This window comes from Pelophylax lessonae (genome assembly GCF_965119305.1).
Source record: "Pelophylax lessonae genome assembly, chromosome: 2".
Lineage (NCBI taxonomy): Eukaryota > Metazoa > Chordata > Amphibia > Anura > Ranidae > Pelophylax > Pelophylax lessonae.
Genome location: NC_138769.1, coordinates 740,777,117 through 740,799,702, shown reverse-complemented (window position 1 = coordinate 740,799,702; position 22,586 = coordinate 740,777,117). Strand labels below are relative to the sequence as shown.

Below are 22,586 nucleotides of genomic sequence, written 5' to 3'. Positions count from 1 at the left end.
TAGAAATGTTGACTTTAGGGGAAAAACAAAAACAGTTGAGAACCGGAAATGACACCGGAGGTCGCTCCGATCCTCCAAGGGCATAGAGCAAAGTAAGGACCATCTTGCCCTCACTTGACTTCCTGCCCAGCTATCTGCTGTACCCGATCGCTTCTAGATTTACCGACAGGTCTGGTAAACCTGGAAACAACCAGGAAGCGGCGGGAGGGGGGGATGTTACCTCTTTTGCCACCTATAAAAGTGATCCTGTGGGGAATTCGCTGCTGGGACCACTTTTATCTGAAAGCCGGCCGCCTAACTGAAAGGAGGAAAAAGAAAAAGATTCCGGGTCAAGGCAGCTAACTGCAGTCATAGCCCTGGTATTTAAATGTAAAAAACATTACATACAGTTACAGTTAGGCAGTCGGAAAGTGGTAAAGCGGTAGTAAACTGCAGACTTTTTTTTAATCTGCAAGGTAAAGGCATAATGTGCTAGTATGCATTGCATACTAGCACATTATGAAATGCTTACCTTAGAACAAAACCCTCCAGCAGCACGCTGTCACCCGCTGACAGGGTTTTCCTCTTCACCCGGTCTTCCTTACGGTTTCCGTCCTGCTGCTGCAGCACAGACCTCTAGTAGGGACTGCATAACTGGACGTCACCGGCTTTGTGCATCGTGAATACCTCCTAAATAGTGCAAGTTTAGGAAATATTCACTGTACCTACAGGTAAGGCTCATCATAAGCTTACCAGTAAGTACAAGTTTTAAAAAAGACTTTGCTACCACTTTAATAAAGCGATTGAACAGTACTTGTTGACATATTCGATGCTTTGGATATCTTTTTATATCCTTTTCCATCTTTATAAAGTTCCATTACCTTGTCACGCAGGTCTTTTGACAGTTCTTTTCAGCTCCCAAGGCTCAGTATCTAGCCTGCTCAGTGCATCCACGTGAGAGCTAATAAACTCATTGAGTAAAGGTTAAGGAAAGTAACCTTTAATTGCCAATTCACCCTGTGTGGGTCAGCTTGTGTGTCTGCACCAAGGCCATTCCAGGGGATGGAAACTTTTCATTAGGACCTTTTAGGCGATTTCCATTTTTAGGACTTAAAAAAGGAGACAAAACAACTATGTGATAATACATGGCTTCATATTATCACTATCCTTAAAGGCTTGCCGACTGCGCACAGTATATTTACAGTGGCTGTCAGCCCCGGCCAGGCAGAGTGACGTAGATCTACGTCGCTAGCCTGTGACCGGCTTTTGAGCCAATAGCGGGTGAGCGCGCGCCCGCCCCGTTCACTGAGGACCCGATGTCCGCCGGTCACACTACGATCGTCGGTAGAGAGGGAGAAAGTCAGGCGGCTTATGTAAACAAGCCGCCTGTCATTCTCCCCTGTGTAAAAATGGAGATCAGACGGTTCTACTATGTAGAACCGTTGATCTCTGTTTTTATAATAGTACACATGTCCCATCACAGTTAGAAACACGCCCCTAGGACACACTTAACCCCTCCCTCTCCAATACAGTTAACCCCTTCCCTGCCAGTGTCATTTTTACAGTAACAGTGCATATGTATAGCATTGATTAATGCAGTAATGTCACTGGTAACCCCAAAAGTGTCAAAAATGTCAGTCAAGGGTCCGATCTGTCCGCCGCAGTCCCGCAAAAAAAAAAAAAACACCAAAAATGACAAAAATCTTTCCCTTTGTTAGTAAACGCGATAACTTTTGCGCAAACCAATCAAAATACGCTTTTTACGATTTTTTTTTACCAAACATATGTAGCATAAAACAAATTGGCCGAAAATGTTAAAAAAAATTTGATTTTTACATTTTTTGGGGGGGGGGGGGGAATTTCATATAAAAAAAAAAGTGAAAAATATTGTTATTTTTGCAAAATTTACGCTCTTTTTTTGTTTATAGCGCATGATCAAAAAAAAAAGAAAAGAAAAGAAAAAAAAATAAATCGCACAGGTGATCAAATACCACCAAAAGAAAGCTCTGTTTGTGGGAAAAAAAGGACGTGAAATTAATTTAGGTACAGCGTCGCACGACCGTGCAATTGTCCGTTAAAGTCACGCAGTAATAAAATCGCAAAAAACCCCTGGTCAGGAAGGGGGTAAAATCTTCCGGGGCTTAAGTGGTTAAATAGAAGACAGTTTTTTGGCATGATCAGTCATAGAAGACAGTTTTTTGGCATGATCAGTCATATTTTCAATATCTATGCCAACATGTCACGATTTCTGCCAGGGGATGCAAACTTTTGAGCACAGCTGTTTATAAAGCGTTTAATGACACCCTAGGTAACATATGCCAACAAGGAGCTCACCTGGGCTTTGTAGTGCTCCACAGCCTCAGTTTGCTGCTTCAGCTCTGTCTCTAGCTCCACCAACCTCCTCTGCTTCTTCTCCACCTCCTCATGAGCATCGCTGTCCATCTGCTCAACAGAACACATAGAAGTCAATATTCACAATGAAAAAGGCTGACCCCCTGAGATGGTATTTCTGTTATGGGTGGATGAAGCCAGCCTTCCCAGTTCAGCTTCCCCCAACAGGTCTGGGGGGTGAATTATTTTCACGTCTTGTACAACGGCTCCACGGGGCTTAAAATGTGTGTCCAAAAACTGCAGGCTGGATATTGCTGGAGAATCTCAATTATTGGGCATCAGCCCAACCAACTCAACCCATAGCTGAAAGACTTTAGGGGACTGACCACACAAAACGTAAAGGAGCAGGAATACAGGAGAACCATAGAAATTTTGTAGCATTGTGGTCAGTTTGGAGATGGGCTCTACATACATCATACCTTAAGCTTCTGTTGCTGGCTCCAAATGGTCTTCTCCTGCTGGCTTATCTGTTTGTTCAGCTCCTGAACCTGTAAAAGGACAATGCTGGGTCATATCATACAAAGCCTGGGATCAGGCCACATACACGAGACAGGACAGGGAAGTCTATTCATGCCAGGTGCCGGTATCACAAAATTTGTAGGAGCTATTTGGTCATTTTAACCTCCATGGAGGTATACAGGAAGTCATACCAACAACACATCTCCTCCTCCCCTCCTCCCCCCCCATCTCCCTACTATGACAGCCCTGCGTGGGATTTCATTGCAGTAGACAAAAGTTGTCAGTTGACTACAGGAAGTTAGGAGCTCACTGGATTTTTGGCAGACCGTATGGAGCTTTGCTGTACGTGCATCATTTTATATGTTGCAGAGATTCTCCTGGGTTGAAAATGGATCAAATAGCAATTTTGCAGGATGGCCTTTCTCCCAGTTAGAGGAGTCACGGGGGGGGGGGGGGTGGCTTTTCTCCCAGTTAGAGGAGACACGGGGGGGCTTTCTCCCAGTTAGAGGAGACACGGGGGGTGCTTTTCTCCCAGTTAGAGGAGACACAGGGGGGACCTTTCTCCCAGTTAGAGGAGACACAGGGGGGACCTTTCTCCCAGTTAGAGGAGACACAGGGGGGGACCTTTCTCCCAGTTAGAGGAGACACAGGGGGGGACCTTTCTCCCAGTTAGAGGAGACACAGGGGGGGACCTTTCTCCCAGTTAGAGGAGACACAGGGGGGGACCTTTCTCCCAGTTAGAGGAGACACAGGGGGGGACCTTTCTCCCAGTTAGAGCAGACACAGGGGGGGGACCTTTCTCCCAGTTAGAGGAGACACAGGGGGGGGGACCTTTCTCCCAGTTAGAGGAGACACAGGGGGGGAACCTTTCTCCCAGTTAGAGGAGACACAGGGGGGGAACCTTTCTCCCAGTTAGAGGAGACACAGGGGGGGAACCTTTCTCCCAGTTAGAGGAGACACAGGGGGGGAACCTTTCTCCCAGTTAGAGGAGACACAGGGGGGGGGACCTTTCTTCCAGTTAGAGGAGACACAGGGGGGGAACCTTTCTCCCAGTTAGAGGAGACACAGGGGGGGGACCTTTCTCCCAGTTAGAGGAGACACAGGGGGGGAACCTTTCTCCCAGTTAGAGGAGACACAGGGGGGGGACCTTTCTCCCAGTTAGAGGAGACACAGGGGGGGACCTTTCTCCCAGTTAGAGGAGACACAGGGGGGGACCTTTCTCCCAGTTAGAGCAGACACAGGGGGGGACCTTTCTCCCAGTTAGAGGAGACACAGGGGGGGGACCTTTCTCCCAGTTAGAGGAGACACAGGGGGGGAACCTTTCTCCCAGTTAGAGGAGACACAGGGGGGGAACCTTTCTCCCAGTTAGAGGAGACACAGGGGGGGAACCTTTCTCCCAGTTAGAGGAGACACAGGGGGGGAACCTTTCTCCCAGTTAGAGGAGACACAGGGGGGGGGCCTTTCTTCCAGTTAGAGGAGACACAGGGGGGGAACCTTTCTCCCAGTTAGAGGAGACACAGGGGGGGGAACCTTTCTCGCAGTTAGAGGGGACACAGGGGGGGGACCTTTCTCCCAGTTAGAGGAGACACAGGGGGGGGGACCTTTCTCCCAGTTAGAGGAGACACAGGGGGGGGGAACCTTTCTCCCAGTTAGAGGAGACACAGGGGGGGAACCTTTCTACCAGTTAGAGGAGACACAGGGGGGGAACCTTTCTCCCAGTAAGAGGAGACACAGGGGGGGAACCTTTCTCCCAGTTAGAGGAGACACAGGGGGGGAACCTTTCTCCCAGTTAGAGGAGACACAGGGGGGGAACCTTTCTCCCAGTTAGAGGAGACACAGGGGGGAACCTTTCTCCCAGTTAGAGGAGAGACAGGGGGGGGAACCTTTCTCCCAGTTAGAGGAGACACAGGGGGGGAACCTTTCTCCCAGTTAGAGGAGACACAGGGGGGGGGACCTTTCTCCCAGTTAGAGGAGACACAGGGGGGGGACCTTTCTCCCAGTTAGAGGAGACACGGGGGGAGACCTTTCTCCCAGTTAGAGGAGACACGGGGGGAGACCTTTCTCCCAGTTAGAGGAGACACAGGGGGGGGGGGACCTTTCTCCCAGTTAGAGGAGACACAGGGGGGGGACCTTTCTCCCAGTTAGAGGAGACACAGGGGGGGGACCTTTCTCCCAGTTAGAGGAGACACAGGGGGGGGACCTTTCTCCCAGTTAGAGGAGACACAGGGGGGGGACCTTTCTCCCAGTTAGAGGAGACACGGGGGGGCACCTTTCTCCCAGTTAGAGGAGACACAGAGGGGGGACCTTTCTCCCAGTTAGAGGAGACACGGGGGGAACCTTTCTCCCAGTTAGAGGAGACACAGGGGGGGGGAACCTTTCTCCCAGTTAGAGGAGACACAGGGAGGGGAACCTTTCTCCCAGTTAGAGGAGACACAGGGGGGGGGAACCTTTCTCCCAGTTAGAGGAGACACAGGGGGGGAACCTTTCTTCCAGTTAGAGGAGACACAGGGGGGGAACCTTTCTCCCAGTTAGAGGAGACACAGGGGGGGAACCTTTCTCCCAGTTAGAGGAGACACAGGGGGGGAACCTTTCTGCCAGTTAGAGGAGACACGGGGGGGGGACCTTTCTCCCAGTTAGAGGAGACACAGGGGGGGGACCTTTCTCCCAGTTAGAGGAGACACGGGGGGGGGACCTTTCTCCCAGTTAGAGACACAGGGGGGGGGACCTTTCTCCCAGTTAGAGGAGACACAGGGGGGGACCTTTCTCCCAGTTAGAGGAGACACGGGGGGGGACCTTTCTCTCAGTTAGAGGAGACACGGGGGGGGACCTTTCTCCCAGTTAGAGGAGACACGGGGGAGGACCTTTCTCCCAGTTAGAGGAGACACAGGAGGACCTTTCTCCCAGTTAGAGGAGACACAGGAGGACCTTTCTCCCAGTTAGAGGAGACACAGGAGGACCTTTCTCCCAGTTAGAGGAGACACAGGAGGACCTTTCTCCCAGTTAGAGGAGACACAGGATGACCTTTCTCCCAGTTAGAGGAGACACAGGATGACCTTTCTCCCAGTTAGAGGAGACACAGGATGACCTTTCTCCCAGTTAGAGGAGACACAGGAGGACCTTTCTCCCAATTAGAGGAGACACAGGAGGACCTTTCTCCCAGTTAGAGGAGACACAGGATGACCTTTCTCCCAGTTAGAGGAGACACAGGAGGACCCGTCTCCCAGTTAGAGGAGACACAGGAGGACCCGTCTCCCAGTTAGAGGAGAACCCGACATGAGTAAACTTCCCCCCCTCCTCAGATTATACATGCAGCACAGAGAGAGCCAGAATTGGAGCAAAGCAAAGATTAGGTTCATGCACAGAGATTTCATTCATCATAGCCAGGAGGTTAATAATTAGGATCTGGAATAAAGGGAAAAACTACCAGCACACCACTAACTGTCCTGTGCTCACCTCCAGGAAATAAACAACAAATGACACTCGAAGACAGTAACATGCTATGCTGCTGTTTTCATTATATTAAAAAAGAATAGTGCGCAAATGCAAAAGAAATAACTACCAAATCTGAAGACAATCCATAAATAAAAATGGGGGTTTGGTCCCACCATATGGCCATATCGTGCTCAAGCCCACTACTGCGTCAAAGTACCCCATTATCAGTGGGTCCTACACTATCCATGAAAAAGAGATGAATCCAGCCATTCTAACCCTTGGAGATAATACTCCTTGCTGGGAAGGATGTGCAAATGCACTACAGGGGACTCCTCCTATATCCAATCGATGGCTTTAGATATACATGTTCAGGGTTTGCTCCCCCAATTTTTTGCTTGTTTATTATGTATTCGGTCTGACCAGACTTATGAGGTTGAGCATCCCATCCCCCACACACACCTGTACTCTATTGGTGTCCTCTATCAAGTAGATATAGGAGGAGTCCCCTGCAGTGCATTAGCACACCTTCCCAGCAAGGAGTGTTGTCTCCAAGGGTAAGAGAGGCTGGATTCACCCCTTTTTTATGGATAGTGTAGGACCCACTGATAATGGGGTACTTTGACGCAGTGGTGGGCTTGAGCACGATATATGGCCATATGGTGGGACTAAACCCCCATTTTTATTTATGGATTGTCTCCATATTTCATAGCCATTTCTTTTGCATGGTTGCGCTATTCTTTTTTAATATACATGTTGCTTGGTCCATAGCTGCACCGGCTTTAGATATACATGTTCAGGGTTTGCTCCCCCAATTTTTTGCTTGTTTATTATGTATTCGGTCTGACCAGACTTATGAGGTTGAGCATCCCATCCCCCACACACACCTGTACTCTATTGGTGTCCTCTATCAAGTAGATATAGGAGGAGTCCCCTGCAGTGCATTAGCACACCTTCCCAGCAAGGAGTGTTGTCTCCAAGGGTAAGAGAGGCTGGATTCACCCCTTTTTTATGGATAGTGTAGGACCCACTGATAATGGGGTACTTTGACGCAGTGGTGGGCTTGAGCACGATATATGGCCATATGGTGGGACTAAACCCCCATTTTTATTTATGGATTGTCTCCATATTTCATAGCCATTTCTTTTGCATGGTTGCGCTATTCTTTTTTAATATACATGTTGCTTGGTCCATAGCTGCACCGGCTTTAGATATACATGTTCAGGGTTTGCTCCCCCAATTTTTTGCTTGTTTATTATGTATTCGGTCTGACCAGACTTATGTGGTTGAGCATCCCATCCCCCACACACACCTGTACTCTATTGGTGTCCTCTATCAAGTAGATATAGGAGGAGTCCCCTGCAGTGCATTAGCACACCTTCCCAGCAAGGAGTGTTGTCTCCAAGGGTAAGAGAGGCTGGATTCACCCCTTTTTTATGGATAGTGTAGGACCCACTGATAATGGGGTACTTTGACGCAGTGGTGGGCTTGAGCACGATATATGGCCATATGGTGGGACTAAACCCCCATTTTTATTTATGGATTGTCTCCATATTTCATAGCCATTTCTTTTGCATGGTTGCGCTATTCTTTTTTAATATACATGTTGCTTGGTCCATAGCTGCACCGGCTTTAGATATACATGTTCAGGGTTTGCTCCCCCAATTTTTTGCTTGTTTATTATGTATTCGGTCTGACCAGACTTATGAGGTTGAGCATCCCATCCCCCACACACACCTGTACTCTATTGGTGTCCTCTATCAAGTAGATATAGGAGGAGTCCCCTGCAGTGCATTAGCACACCTTCCCAGCAAGGAGTGTTGTCTCCAAGGGTAAGAGAGGCTGGATTCACCCCTTTTTTATGGATAGTGTAGGACCCACTGATAATGGGGTACTTTGACGCAGTGGTGGGCTTGAGCACGATATATGGCCATATGGTGGGACTAAACCCCCATTTTTATTTATGGATTGTCTCCATATTTCATAGCCATTTCTTTTGCATGGTTGCGCTATTCTTTTTTAATATACATGTTGCTTGGTCCATAGCTGCACCGGCTTTAGATATACATGTTCAGGGTTTGCTCCCCCAATTTTTTGCTTGTTTATTATGTATTCGGTCTGACCAGACTTATGAGGTTGAGCATCCCATCCCCCACACACACCTGTACTCTATTGGTGTCCTCTATCAAGTAGATATAGGAGGAGTCCCCTGCAGTGCATTAGCACACCTTCCCAGCAAGGAGTGTTGTCTCCAAGGGTAAGAGAGGCTGGATTCACCCCTTTTTTATGGATAGTGTAGGACCCACTGATAATGGGGTACTTTGACGCAGTGGTGGGCTTGAGCACGATATATGGCCATATGGTGGGACTAAACCCCCATTTTTATTTATGGATTGTCTCCATATTTCATAGCCATTTCTTTTGCATGGTTGCGCTATTCTTTTTTAATATACATGTTGCTTGGTCCATAGCTGCACCGGCTTTAGATATACATGTTCAGGGTTTGCTCCCCCAATTTTTTGCTTGTTTATGCTGTTTTCATTGAAAACTGTTTGCAGGTTTCATGCAAGCTCTTTCCTCACCGTTACATTATAATTTCATAGACAACCATGCCAGTGTGGAAGGAAGAGTTAGGAAGGGGGATGGGTAAGGGAAGGCCAAATATGGGGGAGAGAAGAAGAGGGTCAGGCTTCAAGGACAGATTTTAATATCATGCCCCACCCCCTACCCAGGCCCCAACTAGGACTTCAAAAAGAATGCGATTTCGAAATTCCCACCAAGCTTTATACAGCTGGGGAATAGTAATGTGAATGGGACTTTTGATAGGAGCTCCCCAGGTCAAGACAGTGGTGGCTGCAGCTGGGCATTAAGGCCCGACCACCCTGCACTGCATATATCCATATTGCTGTTGTGCGTTTTATGCCTGTGTCCCCGTTGGGGCAAAATTTCTCTCAATGCTTGAACAGCCAGTCCCCCAAACACAGACACATATGGCACTTTTCCACTGCAAGTACCGACTCGGCTCCACTCGGCCCTGCTTGGCTCCGTTTGGTTTTCCACTGCATGGTACCACATGGTACGGTGCTGGAACAGTTCGGTACGGTTTGCTTTTCCACTAAAGTAAAAGTGGGTGGCATAACAACGATTCTCTGACCAATCAGTGGCTAGTAGTGACAAACAGTCAAGGCTGCATGCAAAGGATTGTTGGATATGGTACCGGTACGGCCCTCTTGGAACCACAACTGAGGTGGTACTGTTTAAGCGAGCCGTACCGTTCGGTTCCATGTAGTGGAAAAGCACCGCCGTACCGTTCCAACACCGTACCATGCAGCGGAAAAGCCCAAAATCGAGCAGTACCGTTCGGTTCCATGTAGTGGAAAAGCGCCGCTGTACCATTTCAACACCGTTCCAACACCGTACCATGCAGTGGAAAAGCCCAAAATCGAGCCGAACCGTTCGGTTCCATGCAGTGGAAAAGCGCCAATACAGCAATAAAAAGCTGACAAAAGCTTAATGGCTGATTTTTGCTTGGAAATGCCCTTAAATTATCTTTCACTGTAAGTGAAAAAATGCTGCCTCTTTCCCTTCTTCAGTGCTCTGTACTGGCAGAGCTGAGTAACAGACACACCCCTTATGTATTGCAGATGAAGAGAGGGGGCGTGTCAGAATAGTTCTGTTACTGAGAGCACTGACCACCTCGGGAATCTGTGTATTTTTTTCTGTGAAACAGAACAGTCACTAACAGCTCCTGGTCTAGTTATGACCGATAGCTGGAGGGATGAGCTCCTGATCATGTGACTACTGCACCAGCCAATCACAGTGGTCATGTGATTTGGAAGTGGTTTCCTGTCACCCTTTAAGGCCCACTTAAAGGGCCATGTGGACAGGAAGAGATTAATGAATAGAGGACAATAACTTAACTGGCTAAAGAAAGGAAGAACTTCTTTACAAATGTTCCCTCTCTGGGCAATGATCCTTAAATCAGAAGAGAATTAATGGTCGTAGAACTGGGTCGGGGTCATTTAGCGCACTGTATTCTAAGGGTCAGCTAATTGCCAGAATAAAATTATTAGGAGGAATCGCAGGGAGATCACCAATGCTTTGGAAGCAGAAAATGGCAAAGGAATTAAAAACGTTTTCTAACCTGTTGTCTGGCACAGAAGCATTAAATAGAGAGTTGGAAGACCGTATTAATTTACAAGTGCATGAGAAACCGAAAAGGGCACGTCAACCTCACGCCCATACGAGGTCCCCACCGCTCTGCTGCGGCCCTTTTGGCAAACAGTTCCCAAGGAAAACTGCGGAGCCCAGAGACGGCGCTGTGCAAAGTGCGTAGGTTAGCGGCATGCACCATCACCGTTTAAGGAGTTGGAGCCGAGAGTCGCTTATGCTCGTTACCTGCTCAGCTTGGCCCTTTTTCGCGGCTTCCAACTGTTCCACCTGTGAGACGCGATACGGGGAATGAACAAACAGGTTAACACGTGACTGTCTTTCAGTAAACTACAAATGATACTAAAAACCTAAAGCTAGTCACACACTTTACAACCTAACTGTACCAGGTCACCTAAAACTATGCAGGGTGATTTAATAACTGAAGTGGCCTTGGACCCCTGGTGTCCATTTTGCAGATTGGCAGTCATTAACACCAATGCTGGGAGTTCCTGTCACTGACATCTACGTTGGATGTTTTAGGGCTCGTTTACACTTGCTTCAAAATGTGGAATTAGACACGCTTTTTTTAAAGCACTCAATTCCAATTAAAGCCCCTGTCACTAAATAAAATGGTTACCTTACAGTGCTGTTCACACGTTAGGTTTTCTTTGCTTCACTTCAAAAATTGTACACCATGTTTCTTTCTTTGTGCTTAAAAGCGGCTTCAAAGCCTCCATAGAAGTCTATGACAAAACTCATTTACAGCACCTTGCAGATATCCCATGATGCACTGGGAGACCAACAAGCAAAGCAGTAAGATGACATCAGCAGTCACTGCAGAGCTGAGTGTTACTACTGAGCAGGGGGCTCAGAGCAGAGCTGGGGGTTACTACCGAGCAGGGGGCTCAGAGCAGAGCTGGGGGTTACTACCGAGCAGGGGGCTCAGAGCAGAGCTGGGGGTTACTACCGAGCAGGGGGCTCAGAGCAGAGCTGGGGGTTACTACTGAGCAGGGGGCTCAGAGCAGAGCTGGGGGTTACTACTGAGCAGGGGGCTCAGAGCAGAGCTGGGGGTTACTACTGAGCAGGGGGATCAGCAGAGCTGGGTGTTACTACTGAAATGGGATCAGCAGAGCTGGGTGTTACTACTGAAATGGGATCAGCAGAGCTGGGTGTTACTACTAAAATGGGATCAGCAGAGCTGGGTGTTACTACTGAAATGGGATCAGCAGAGCTGGGTGTTACTACTGAAATGGGATCAGCAGAACTGGGTGTTACTACTGAAATGGGATCAGCAGAGCTGGGGGTTACTACTGAAATGGGATCAGCAGAGCTGGGGGTTACTACTGAAATGGGATCAGCAGAGCGGGGGGGTTCCTACTGAGTGGGGCATTAACAGAGCTGGGGGTACTACTGAGCAGGGGACCTGCTGAACGAGGGCACTGATAGGTTGGGGGATCTGCTGAATGAGGGTAATATTGAGCAGAGTAAGTATCTACTGGGCCCCGTTAAAAAAAGCATGTTAAAGCAGTAGGCGCTGTAATGAGTTGAAGTTGAAGCAAGTATAAATGAGCCCTTACTGCATCCACGGACACCATCGCTCAGGTTTATTACTATGTCAAAAAACATTGTTTCAATTTATTTAAAGCGACAAGGACCTTCCTAATTAATAAACTTGTACCTGGACAAGCAGCTTCTGCTTTTCTTCTTGGAACTTCTGCCGTTCATCCAAAACCTTAGACTTTGTGTGGTCATACTTGCTAGTCACAGCTTCCAGTTTTTGGCTGAGTTCATCAACTTGTTGCTTACTTTCAGTAATTGTCTTCTCATAGCTCTGCTGTAGAGACTCGATCTCCTTGTGGTGCTTCTCTTTGATCTTCGACAGCTCTGTCTCCGTCTTCTTGGTACTTTGATCAGAGGCCTGGGACAATGTCCTATTTTCAGAACGTAGCTGCTTGTTCTCCTCCTGGAGCTTAGAGATCTTTTTGAGGTTATCATTGCTCTCCTTCTGAAGGGTTTCCAGAGTCCCTTCCTTTTGGGATAATGACTCCTTTAAAGACAAGAGAGAGGCCACCTCCGCCTTGGTCTTTTCAAGCTCCGTCTTCAAACCCTCAGACATCTTTTGGTTCTTTAGCAGATCCTCCTTGTACTGGCTTTCCCTTCGCGTCTGCTCCGTCTTCATTTCCTCGTAGCTGCTTTTAAGGGAGGTCAATTCCTCCAGCACATGTTGAGAGTTGGCAAGTTGTTGCTGAACAGCAGACATTTCTTCTTCTTTCTTTGAACATTTTTCCTGCCAGGTCTTAATGTCTTGCTCAAGTTTTGCTATGGTTTCATCTTGAGAGGACAATTGTTTCTGCAAACCTAAAACAGACGTACTCTGCTTGTCTGCTTCTTGTTTGTAGCTCGAAGTTTCGGCATTTAGGCTGTCAATGGCACCTTGTTTCTGAGTAAGCTCTTTTAAGGATATTTCCAGCTTTTCTTGAACTAGTTTTAGCTGTTTTTCAAGACCATTGCTCTTGGTGGACTCCCTCTCAAGCAACTCTTTTGCCTCCGAAAAGTTCTTCTCATTGGTGGCAAGCTTAGCAGTCACGTTCTTCAGCTCCTCTTGCATCGTTTTCACCTGACCGGTTTTCTTCTCAATTTCTTGCTGTAGTTTTGATACTTGCTCTTTTGCTTTGGCTAGAGATTTCTCCTCATCTTGGGAAGAGGACATGACACGTGACAGTTCCTTGCTGGATTCATTCAAAGCCTTTTGACTTTGCTCCAACTCCTGAACTTTGTGGAACAGCTCAATTTTTAAAGCTTCCAAGGATGATTCTTTTTCAGTTTGCAGTGACTGAGCCTCCTTTAGCTGTTTGGTGAGCTCACTTGTCTTTTGGCGCTCCTGCTCAATCTCAGATTCCAAGGCCTGGAGAGCCCTTTGCCACTGTTCTGATGAGGATGCATTTTTCGAGGCTGCAAGTCTGGCCTCAGCTGCTTCTTTGTGAGCCAGGTTCATACGCAACTCCCTGTCCTGCAACATTCCCTCTAGATCTTTAACTCTACTCTCCAAAGAGTTGACCACATTTGCTAAAGCTTGCAGGTTCTCGCGGATTGAAGCATTTTCTTGAGTTTTCTCCTGGATATCGTGCCCCAGTCGCTGGATCTCATTCTCTTTTTCACTAATAGTTTCTTTCAAAGCCGTAATCTCAGACTCTGTGGCTTTTATTGTCTCTTTAAAATGCTTCACCTCTTCTTCATGCTTTCTAGCTTGTTCTTCAAATGCTTTTAGCCTGGTCACCTCTTCTCCATGCTTTCTAGCTTGTTCTTCAAATGCTTTTAGCCTGGTCACCTCTTCTCCATGCTTTCTAGCTTGTTCTTCAAATGCTTTTAGCCTGGTCACCTCTTCTCCATGCTTTCTAGCTTGTTCTTCAAATCCTTTTAGCCTGGTCACCTCTTCTTCATGCTTTCTAGCTTGTTCTTCAAATACTTTTAGCCTGGTCACCTCTTCTCCATGCTTTTTAGCTTGTTCTTCAAATACTTTTAGCCTGGTCACCTCTTCTTCATGCTTTCTAGCTTGTTCTTCAAATACTTTTAGCCTGGTCACCACTTCTCCATGCTTTTTAGCTTGTTCTTCAAATACTTTTAGCCTGGTCACCACTTCTCCATGCTTTTTAGCTTGTTCTTCAAATACTTTTAGCCTGGTCACCACTTCTTCATGCTTTCCAGCTTGTTCTTCAAATGCCTTTAGCCTTGTCACCTCTTCATGGAGCTTGGTTGACGATTGTTTTTCCAGCAGTATCGCCTCATCATTTGCAGCAACTTCCTTGGAAAGTCTCTCTAGCTCGCTCTCCTTCAAGGTAATGAGGTCAAGAGAACGGGAGAGCTCATTTTGAAGAGCTGAAAATTCACCTTTATGCACATCCACAGATTTCTGTAGCTGAGCCTCGGCTTCCAATTTTTTGGTTAGCTCAGTTTTCAGGTCTGCAATGGCTTTTTCCTTCTCCTCACGAAACCGAGACACAGAATTTTCTTTTTCCTTGAGTTTCTGTTGGTGCTTCAGATTGGACTCCTCTAGTTCTTTCCTCAGTAGTTCCAGCTGTGTGGAAAGAGCATTGGTCTCATTTTTCTGCTCGTTAAGAGTTGCCTCCATACTAGTAATTTCAGATTCCAACGACCGAATTCTTTCAGATTTTTGCTCTTCAAGCTTTCTTAAAGTCGATTCCAGCTTTTCTTTTTTCACCTTCTCTTCAGAAAGCTCTTTAGACAGCAAGGCAAGATCTTGCACCGCATTACTGCGACTCTTCTCCAGCTGTGAAATTTGCTCAGTTTCCTTCTCCTGAGCTAATCTAAGCTTCTCCTCTGCAGAATGAACTGACTGAAGCAGATTTTGCTCAGCGGTTTCTTTCTTTTTAAGTTGGGTTCTTGCAGCCGAAAGCTCAGATTCCAGGTGAGATAACTTCTCCAGTTGGGAAGACGCGTCCATCTTTGCTTTGGCCTCCATTTCCAATACTCTAGACTTTTCTACCTCCAGCTGCTGGCAGACTTCTTTATAATCCTTTTTCAGTGATTCAATATGCTTCTCTACCTGGCTTGAGTTTTCAGCAACATCTTTCCACTTGCCCATTTCCTTGGTCACCTTTTCAATCTCTAACTCCCGTTGTTTAATTATATCAGAGGTTTCAGACAGTTTGTGCTGCAAGTTCTCACGCTTTGCTCGGTGTTCCTCCTTCATTTGGCGCAGCTGGGATTCAAGTCTCTTGGTAGCGGCTTTCTCCTCCGTCAGCTCTGCAATTGTTAGGTCTCTACTCTCACTTAGTGACTTCAGATTTCCCTCAAGAATGGAATTTCTCTTCTTCTCACTCTCAAGTAAGGCTGAACGTTTTTTCTCGTTTTCCAAGAGCTCCTCTAAGTTTTTAACCATGTCCTCCAAGGACAAAAGCTTCTCTTTAATTTGGCTATTCTCTTCACTCATCAGCTCCACCCCAGACACCTTTTGCTCATAGTTTCTTAGCTGGGCTTCTCTCTCTGCAAGCTGCGTTTTTAGCGACTCCAAAACTGCTGTATGAGACTTGTTCTGGGCTTTATTCTCTGTGTCAAGATGCTGGCATTTAACTTCCAAGCCTGAAACAGTAGAATCCAGTTCCTTAACTTTTGATGCAAGCTCTGCTTTTTCTTTTTTTAGATCTTCCACAGATGCCAAACTTTGCTGGTGATCTTTTTTCAAAGATTGACAGGTTTGGCTCAACGTCTGTAACTGTTGGTCTTTATCGCTTTTATAGTCATTAAACACCTTAAAGGCAGAGTCTCTTTCACCAGCAATTTTATCCCGTTCTTGTTCTAAAGTGGTCACTTTTTGGGTAGCTGCATTCAGTTTTTCAGTTAGTTCTGTCGATTTGCCTTTAGAGGTGGTCAGACTGCTGCTGAGATGGTCTACCTTATGGCTAAGTTGCTCAATGTTCTTTCTTGAAGACTCCTCTTGTTTTTGCAAGGTGTCCATCAGCTTCCCTCTCTCTCTTTTCTCTTCTTCTACTTCCTGCTGAAGAGAGGAGAGGGCCTCGTCCTTCTGTGCTAGAGAAGACTTTAGCTTTGTGATCTCCAGCTTGAGCGTGGTTATCTGACTTGTCAACTTTTCCTCCTGCAGCCTGGCTTCCTGATCCTGCTTCTCTTTCTGAAAGGTGATTTCGGACAGCGAGGTCTGCAGATTGGTGACAATGTCCTGTAGCTGAAGCTTCTCCGATTCGAAGCGAGATCTTTGCAGCTCCACCTCCGCTACTGCAGCCCTCTTCTGTTCTTCCAACTGTGTGATCTGAGCCTGGAGCTCCATTGATTTAGAGTTTAGCAATGTGACCTCTTGCTGTAAATGTTCCAACTGGAAAAACAAAAAACAAAGGGCAAATCCATATTAAAAAAAAAAAGCTCATGCCATTAACATTTCACAGGAGCTGCAAGCATTCAATGTGTTTAAGACTAGTCTACTATCACTACTCCTGGAGACATCTCAAAAAATTGTCATTAGTAATGGACAATCTCAGCATCACAATCCCATAATTTAGTGGTGAAACTTAACCCCTGAAACACAGTTAAAAACACAGATCAAATATAACCAAAAAAAAGTTTTACCTTCCGAAGGGTTTCGATTTGTTCATCCAACCCTGGGAGTTCTGCAACACAGCACTGCCCTGTCTGCCAAGGCAGGAGACCCTCATTTTTCTCTGGTGCAACTCAGTAACACCTACATGTCTTGTCCCTCCCACCACCTGTGATTGGACAGTAACAGCACAGTAATGAGCTCATCTCGGTCATGCTGCGCCTTCCGCCTATTATCCTGTTTCTTGTTAGCACAAGAACTACTGATTGGCTCTTCATACTGCCTCCAACTCTCACCATCTGAGCTTTGGTGTGGATGGACAGACGGGTCAAATACAGGTATTCAAACTGCAGGTATTTAAAAATAGGATTTTGCACTCCCCCATAAAGACATGGATGAGTTTGGGGTGGAGGAACTTGACTGGCCTGCACAAAGTCCTAAACCTCAACCCGGCAGAACACCTTTGGGATGAATTAGAGCGGAGATTGTGAGCTCTTAGGAACCTTAAGTGCAGCAGAAATCTTTTTGTAACCTTGGCCAGATCTGTGCCTTGCCACAATTCTGTCTCTGAGCTCTTCAGGCAGTTCCTTTGACCTCATGATTCTCATTTGCTCTGACATGCATTGTGATCTGGAAGGTCTTATATAGACAGGTGTGTGGCTTTCCTAATCAAGTCCAATCAGTATAATCAAACACAGCTGGACTCAAATGAAGGTGTAGAACCATCTCAAGGATGATCAGAAGAAATGGAAAGCACCTGAGTTAAATATATGAGTGTCACAGCAAAGGGTCTGAATACTTAGGACCATGTGATATTTCAGTTTTTCTTTTTTAATAAATCTGCAACAATGTCAACAATTCTGTGTTTTTCTGTCAGTATGGGGTGCTATGTGTACATTCATGAGGAAGAAGAATGAACCTAAATGATTTTAGCAAATGGCTGCAATATAACAAAGAGTGAAAAATTTAAGGGGTCTGAATACTTTCTGTACCCACTGTATGTATATATACACACATACATACACACATATATATTTATTAAGATATCATTTTTATTCCCCAACAGTGTATTTAGCGTCAGCTTGGTGTTAAAACAACGATCCCATTTAAGTTAAAGATATTTTGCCTTTTCTGGAAAATGAAGACTGTCAAATTTTTGCCCATTTGTAAACTGCTCTGAACTTTATTGCTCTGGAGAACATGCGCATAGAAGACCCATTTAGGACCTTTCCTTTACAGCGAGAAGGAACCGGGTGGGGCTTCTATGTGCATGTTCTCTAAAACAAAGTTATAAACCATGCAGGGGGACAGACTATACATGCTTAGGGCACGTCATAGATTATGCAATTTTCTTGAGTCCCCCATCAGCACAGTTAGTGTGGATGAGGGAAATCCCTCCCACAGCGCTATAGTGTTTTGCCTGCGGGGAGCTTTCCCTGCTGGCAGGACACAATGATTAGTGTTACCAGCTATAGCTGGGTGCCACTGAAGTATTCAGGTTTGGCTTTAAGAAAAGTTGGCAACTCTACCCAAGACAGCAGGAAGGGGGTCCGCTGTGGGACCGTTATAAAGAGCTCTGCAATTGGAGTAAAAGGGCCCCAGGATCAATGGGAAGGGCCCTGGGCTTGGAGGGAAGAGGGGGGTCCTTCATGGATTCTTGCACTTAGGCCCTGAAGGTTCTGGTTTCAATAAATACTTTGTTAGTGTCTCCAGCAACTACAAAACTGTCCCCAGCCAAGGGAGACAATCCTATTGAAGTATATGGGGGGGATGGATGAAGCAAACACAGCGGCAGGCTGAGGGGCTCTGAGACTCAGGTGGCTCTACATCTGGGGTGAGGGGGGTGTCACTTTAGGTCGGGGGGAGGCCAGACAGGAAGGATAAGTGAAATGTATGTGAATGTACAACGGAAAATGCTGGTATGTTTTACCCTCAGGACGTCGCCCATGCTCTCCCCTTTCTGGTTCTGTTCACTTTCCATCATCCGCTTTAACTGATCCTCCAGTGTGGAGATCTTCCCTTGCAGGATCTGGTTGTGTTCCTCCAGGAGTTTCTGTAGAATACAAATGATGGGACACAGTTCAATGTTTAATCAGCTTATAGTTTTCCTTCCCTGGTTCCTCCTTTCCCCCCTCACCGAAATGCCGGTGTCATCATTTTGGAAGAACGCTCGCCCAGAAAAAGGAGACTTTGCGGAGGCGTCACCGCACCAGTGAGAAAACTTGAAGAAAAGGGTTATGTATATCCGGGGGAGTAAGGTGACATGCTTGGAGTTTCACTTTAAACACTCAAGACTCTCAATTAACCCCATGCTGCCCATTAGGTTTACCCCATATTGTAAATAGATGTCCAGTAAAATATGCCATGTGCAAATATTTGATATTTGTAAAGTAGAGAGGGATCACTTTGATGCAGCTGGCCAGCTTGGACAGGTATTGTAATATGTGAATCCAGAACCTTCTTTTTATGCAGCAGATTCTAAGAAGTATGTAAGGATGAAAAACAGCATGCAGAGGGTTAATTGAGACCTTTTTAAAAACACCATTTCACATGTCTCACCCCCTGTATAGAGGGAGTACAGTTTATATGGGACCCCCTGTATAGAGGGAGTACAGTTTATATGGGACCCCCTGTATAGAGGGAGTACAGAGTATATATTGGACCCCCTGTATAGAGGGAGTACAGTTTATATGGGACCCCCTATATAGAGGGAGTACAGTTTATACGGGACCCCCTGTATAGAGGGAGTATAGAGTATATATTGGACCCCCTGTATAGAGGGAGTATAGAGTATATATTGGACCCCCTGTATAGAGGGAGTACAGTTTATATGGGACCCCCTATATAGAGGGAGTACAGTTTATACGGGACCCCCCCCCCCCCCGTATAGAGGGAGAACAGTTTATACGGGACCCCCCCTGTATAGAGGGAGAACAGTTCATACGGGACCCCCCCTGTATAGAGGGAGAACAGTTCATACGGGACCCCCTGTATAGAGGGAGAACAGTTTACATCAGCCCCCCTGTATAGAGGGAGAGCAGTTTATATGGGACCCCCTGTGTAGAGGGAGTATAGAGTATATATTGGACCCCCTGTATAGAGGGAGTATAGAGTATATATGGGACCCCCTGTATAGAGGGAGTATAGAGTATATATTGGACCCTCTGTATAGAGGGAACACAGTTTATACCTTTTCGGTGATGGCAGCGTTGAGTTCGTTCTGCAGCTGACTTTGCTGTTGCTGCCAACCGGGCACAGACTGCTCGTGTTCTTCTGTGGTTTCATTAAGGGCGTCCTGCAGCTGTGCCAAATGAGTGGACAGGTCCCGGACCTGGACAAAGAACTGAGGTTAGTCTAAAGCAGTGGTGGTCAACTTACAAGGTCAAGGGGCCTCAACTGTGACCCCCGCGCATCACCAAAGGGGTCATACATAGGCTTTAGTATTTATAAAGCTACTGAAAACTGCCAGAATTGGAGATGGTCAGAGACTGCAGACACGGTCCAGGAGATGGTCAGAGACTGCAGACACGGTCCAGGAGATGGTCAGAGACTGCAGACACGGTCCAGGAGATGGTCAGAGGCTGCAGACACGGTCCAGGAGATGGTCAGAGGCTGCAGACACGGTCCAGGAGATGGTCAGAGGCTGCAGACACGGTCCAGGAGATGGTCAGAGGCTGCAGACACGGTCCAGGAGATGGTCAGAGGCTGCAGACACGGTCCAGGAGATGGTCAGAGGCTGCAGACACGGTCCAGGAGATGGTCAGAGGCTGCAGACACGGTCCAGGAGATGGTCAGAGGCTGCAGACACGGTACAGGAGATGGTCAGAGACTGCAGACACGGTACAGGAGATGGTCAGAGACTGCAGACACGGTACAGGAGATGGTCAGAGACTGCAGACACGGTAAAGGAGATGGTCAGAGACTGCAGACACGGTACAGGAGATGGTCAGAGACTGCAGACATGGTCCAGGAGATGGTCAGACTGCAGACATGGTCCAGGAGATGGTCAGAGACTGCGGACATGGTCCAGGAGATGGTCAGAGACTGCGGACATGGTACAGGAGATGGTCAGAGACTGCGGACATGGTACAGGAGATGGTCAGAGACTGCAGACATGGTACAGGAGATGGTCAGAGACTGCAGACATGGTACAGGAGATGGTCAGAGACTGCAGACATAGTACAGGAGATGGTCAGAGACTGCAGACGTGGTACAGGAGATGGTCAGAGACTGCAGACACATACAGAAGATGGTTAGAGAATGCAGACATACTACAGGTTGGTTGAAGTAATTCTGAAGGAGATAAAACAGACTGCCAGAGATCACGGTCACTGCAGTCACTTTACAAATCAATGCCCCCACTCCTACTACTGCCTGCTGGGGTCTGAGGGTCACACGATTACCAAAGGCCCTTGGGCTGCAGGTTGGTCACCAGAGGTCTAACTATACCCAAAGGATTGAGTCAAAGTGGACGTAAAACAATATAGAGTATATTTCTGTCATCCCAACTCCTCCTTATGATGAGTCAGTGATTTTTAATCTGCTGTTAGTTACCTGAACTATTAGAACCCAAAGCCTGACCTAAGAGGTGAAATTATCAAATATCAAACTATAACCATTTACACTTCAAGATACATAAAGCACCAACCGCTATAACATGCTTTTTTGACGTGTTTTTGAAGCTGGCAAAAGCCCTGTGTGTTAATATTCTGTTTTATTCTGTTTATATTCTGTTTTAAAGGTGTCCAGTATAACCCCAGCGTATTAATACCCCCCACTCAGCAGATCCCCCGCTCCATAAAAAAAAAAAAAAAAAAAAAAAAGGAAACCAGAGAAGGGATCTGTCCTTAGTGTATGTGGATCAGATCGGAGTGTAATAGGGTGTAAACCAGATAAGGGATCTGTCCTCAGTGTAGGTGGATCAGATCGGAGTGTAGTATGGTGTAAACCAGAGAAGGGATCTGTCCTCAGTGTATGTGGATCAGATCGGAGTGTAGTATGGTGTAAACCAGAGAAGGGATCTGTCCTCAGTGTAGGTGGATCAGGTCGGAGGGTGTCAACCTGAGAAGGGATCTGTCCTCATTGTAGGTGGATGAGGTCGGAGTGTAGTAGGGTGTAAACCAGAGAAGGGATCTGTCCTCAGTGTAGGTGGATCACATCGGAGTGTAGTAGGGTGTCAACCAGAGAAGGGATCTGTCCTCATTGTAGGTGGATCAGATCAGAGTGTAGTAGGGTGTAAACCAGAGAAGGGATCTGTCCTCAGTGTGGGTGGATCAGATCGGAGTGTAGTAGGGTGTAAACCAGAGAAGGGATCTGTCCTTAGTGTAGGTGGATCAGGTCGGAGTGTAGTAGGGTGTAAACCAGAGAAGGGATCTGTCCTCAGTGTGGGTGGATCACATCGGAGTGTAGTAGGGTGTAAACCAGAGAAGAGATCTGTCCTCCGTGTAGGTGGATCACATCGGAGTGTAGTAGGGTGTATACCAGAGAAGGGATCTGTCCTCAGTGTAGGTGGATCAGGTTGGAGTGTAGTAGGGTGTAAACCAGAGAAGGGATCTGTCCTCAGTGTAGGTGGATCACATCGGAGTGTAGTAGGGTGTATACCAGAGAAGGGATCTGTCCTCAGTGTAGGTGGATCAGGTCAGAGTGTAGTAGGGTGTAAACCAGAGAAGGGATCTGTCCTCAGTGTAGGTGGATCAGATCGGAGTGTAGTAGGGTGTATACCAGAGAAGGGATCTGTCCTCAGTGTAGGTGGATGAGGTTGGAGTGTAGTAGGGTGTAAACCAGAGAAGGGATCTGTCCTCAGTGTAGGTGGATCACATCGGAGTGTAGTAGGGTGTATACCAGAGAAGAGATCTGTCCTCCGTGTAGGTGGATCACATCGGAGTGTAGTAGGGTGTATACCAGAGAAGGGATCTGTCCTCAGTGTAGGTGGATCAGGTTGGAGTGTAGTAGGGTGTAAACCAGAGAAGGGATCTGTCCTCAGTGTGGGTGGATCACATCGGAGTGTAGTAGGGTGTAAACCAGAGAAGAGATCTGTCCTCCGTGTAGGTGGATCACATCGGAGTGTAGTAGGGTGTATACCAGAGAAGGGATCTGTCCTCAGTGTAGG

At 46.9% G+C, this 22,586-nt stretch overlaps 1 protein-coding gene across 1 annotated transcript in view; it reads right to left on the bottom strand.

Moving 5' to 3' along the window:
* The window catches only part of NUMA1 (nuclear mitotic apparatus protein 1), a gene marked incomplete at its 5' end in the record, with an annotated part of 135,223 nt that overhangs the window by 60,188 nt on the left and 52,449 nt on the right, over positions 1 to 22,586 (bottom strand). Inside the window, 7 exon segments of the mRNA XM_082248294.1 lie at positions 2,314 to 2,421; positions 2,790 to 2,858; positions 10,657 to 10,698; positions 12,089 to 13,636; positions 14,096 to 16,258; positions 18,408 to 18,530; positions 19,668 to 19,808. Coding sequence (XP_082104420.1) covers positions 2,314 to 2,421; positions 2,790 to 2,858; positions 10,657 to 10,698; positions 12,089 to 13,636; positions 14,096 to 16,258; positions 18,408 to 18,530; positions 19,668 to 19,808 — 4,194 coding nt within the window.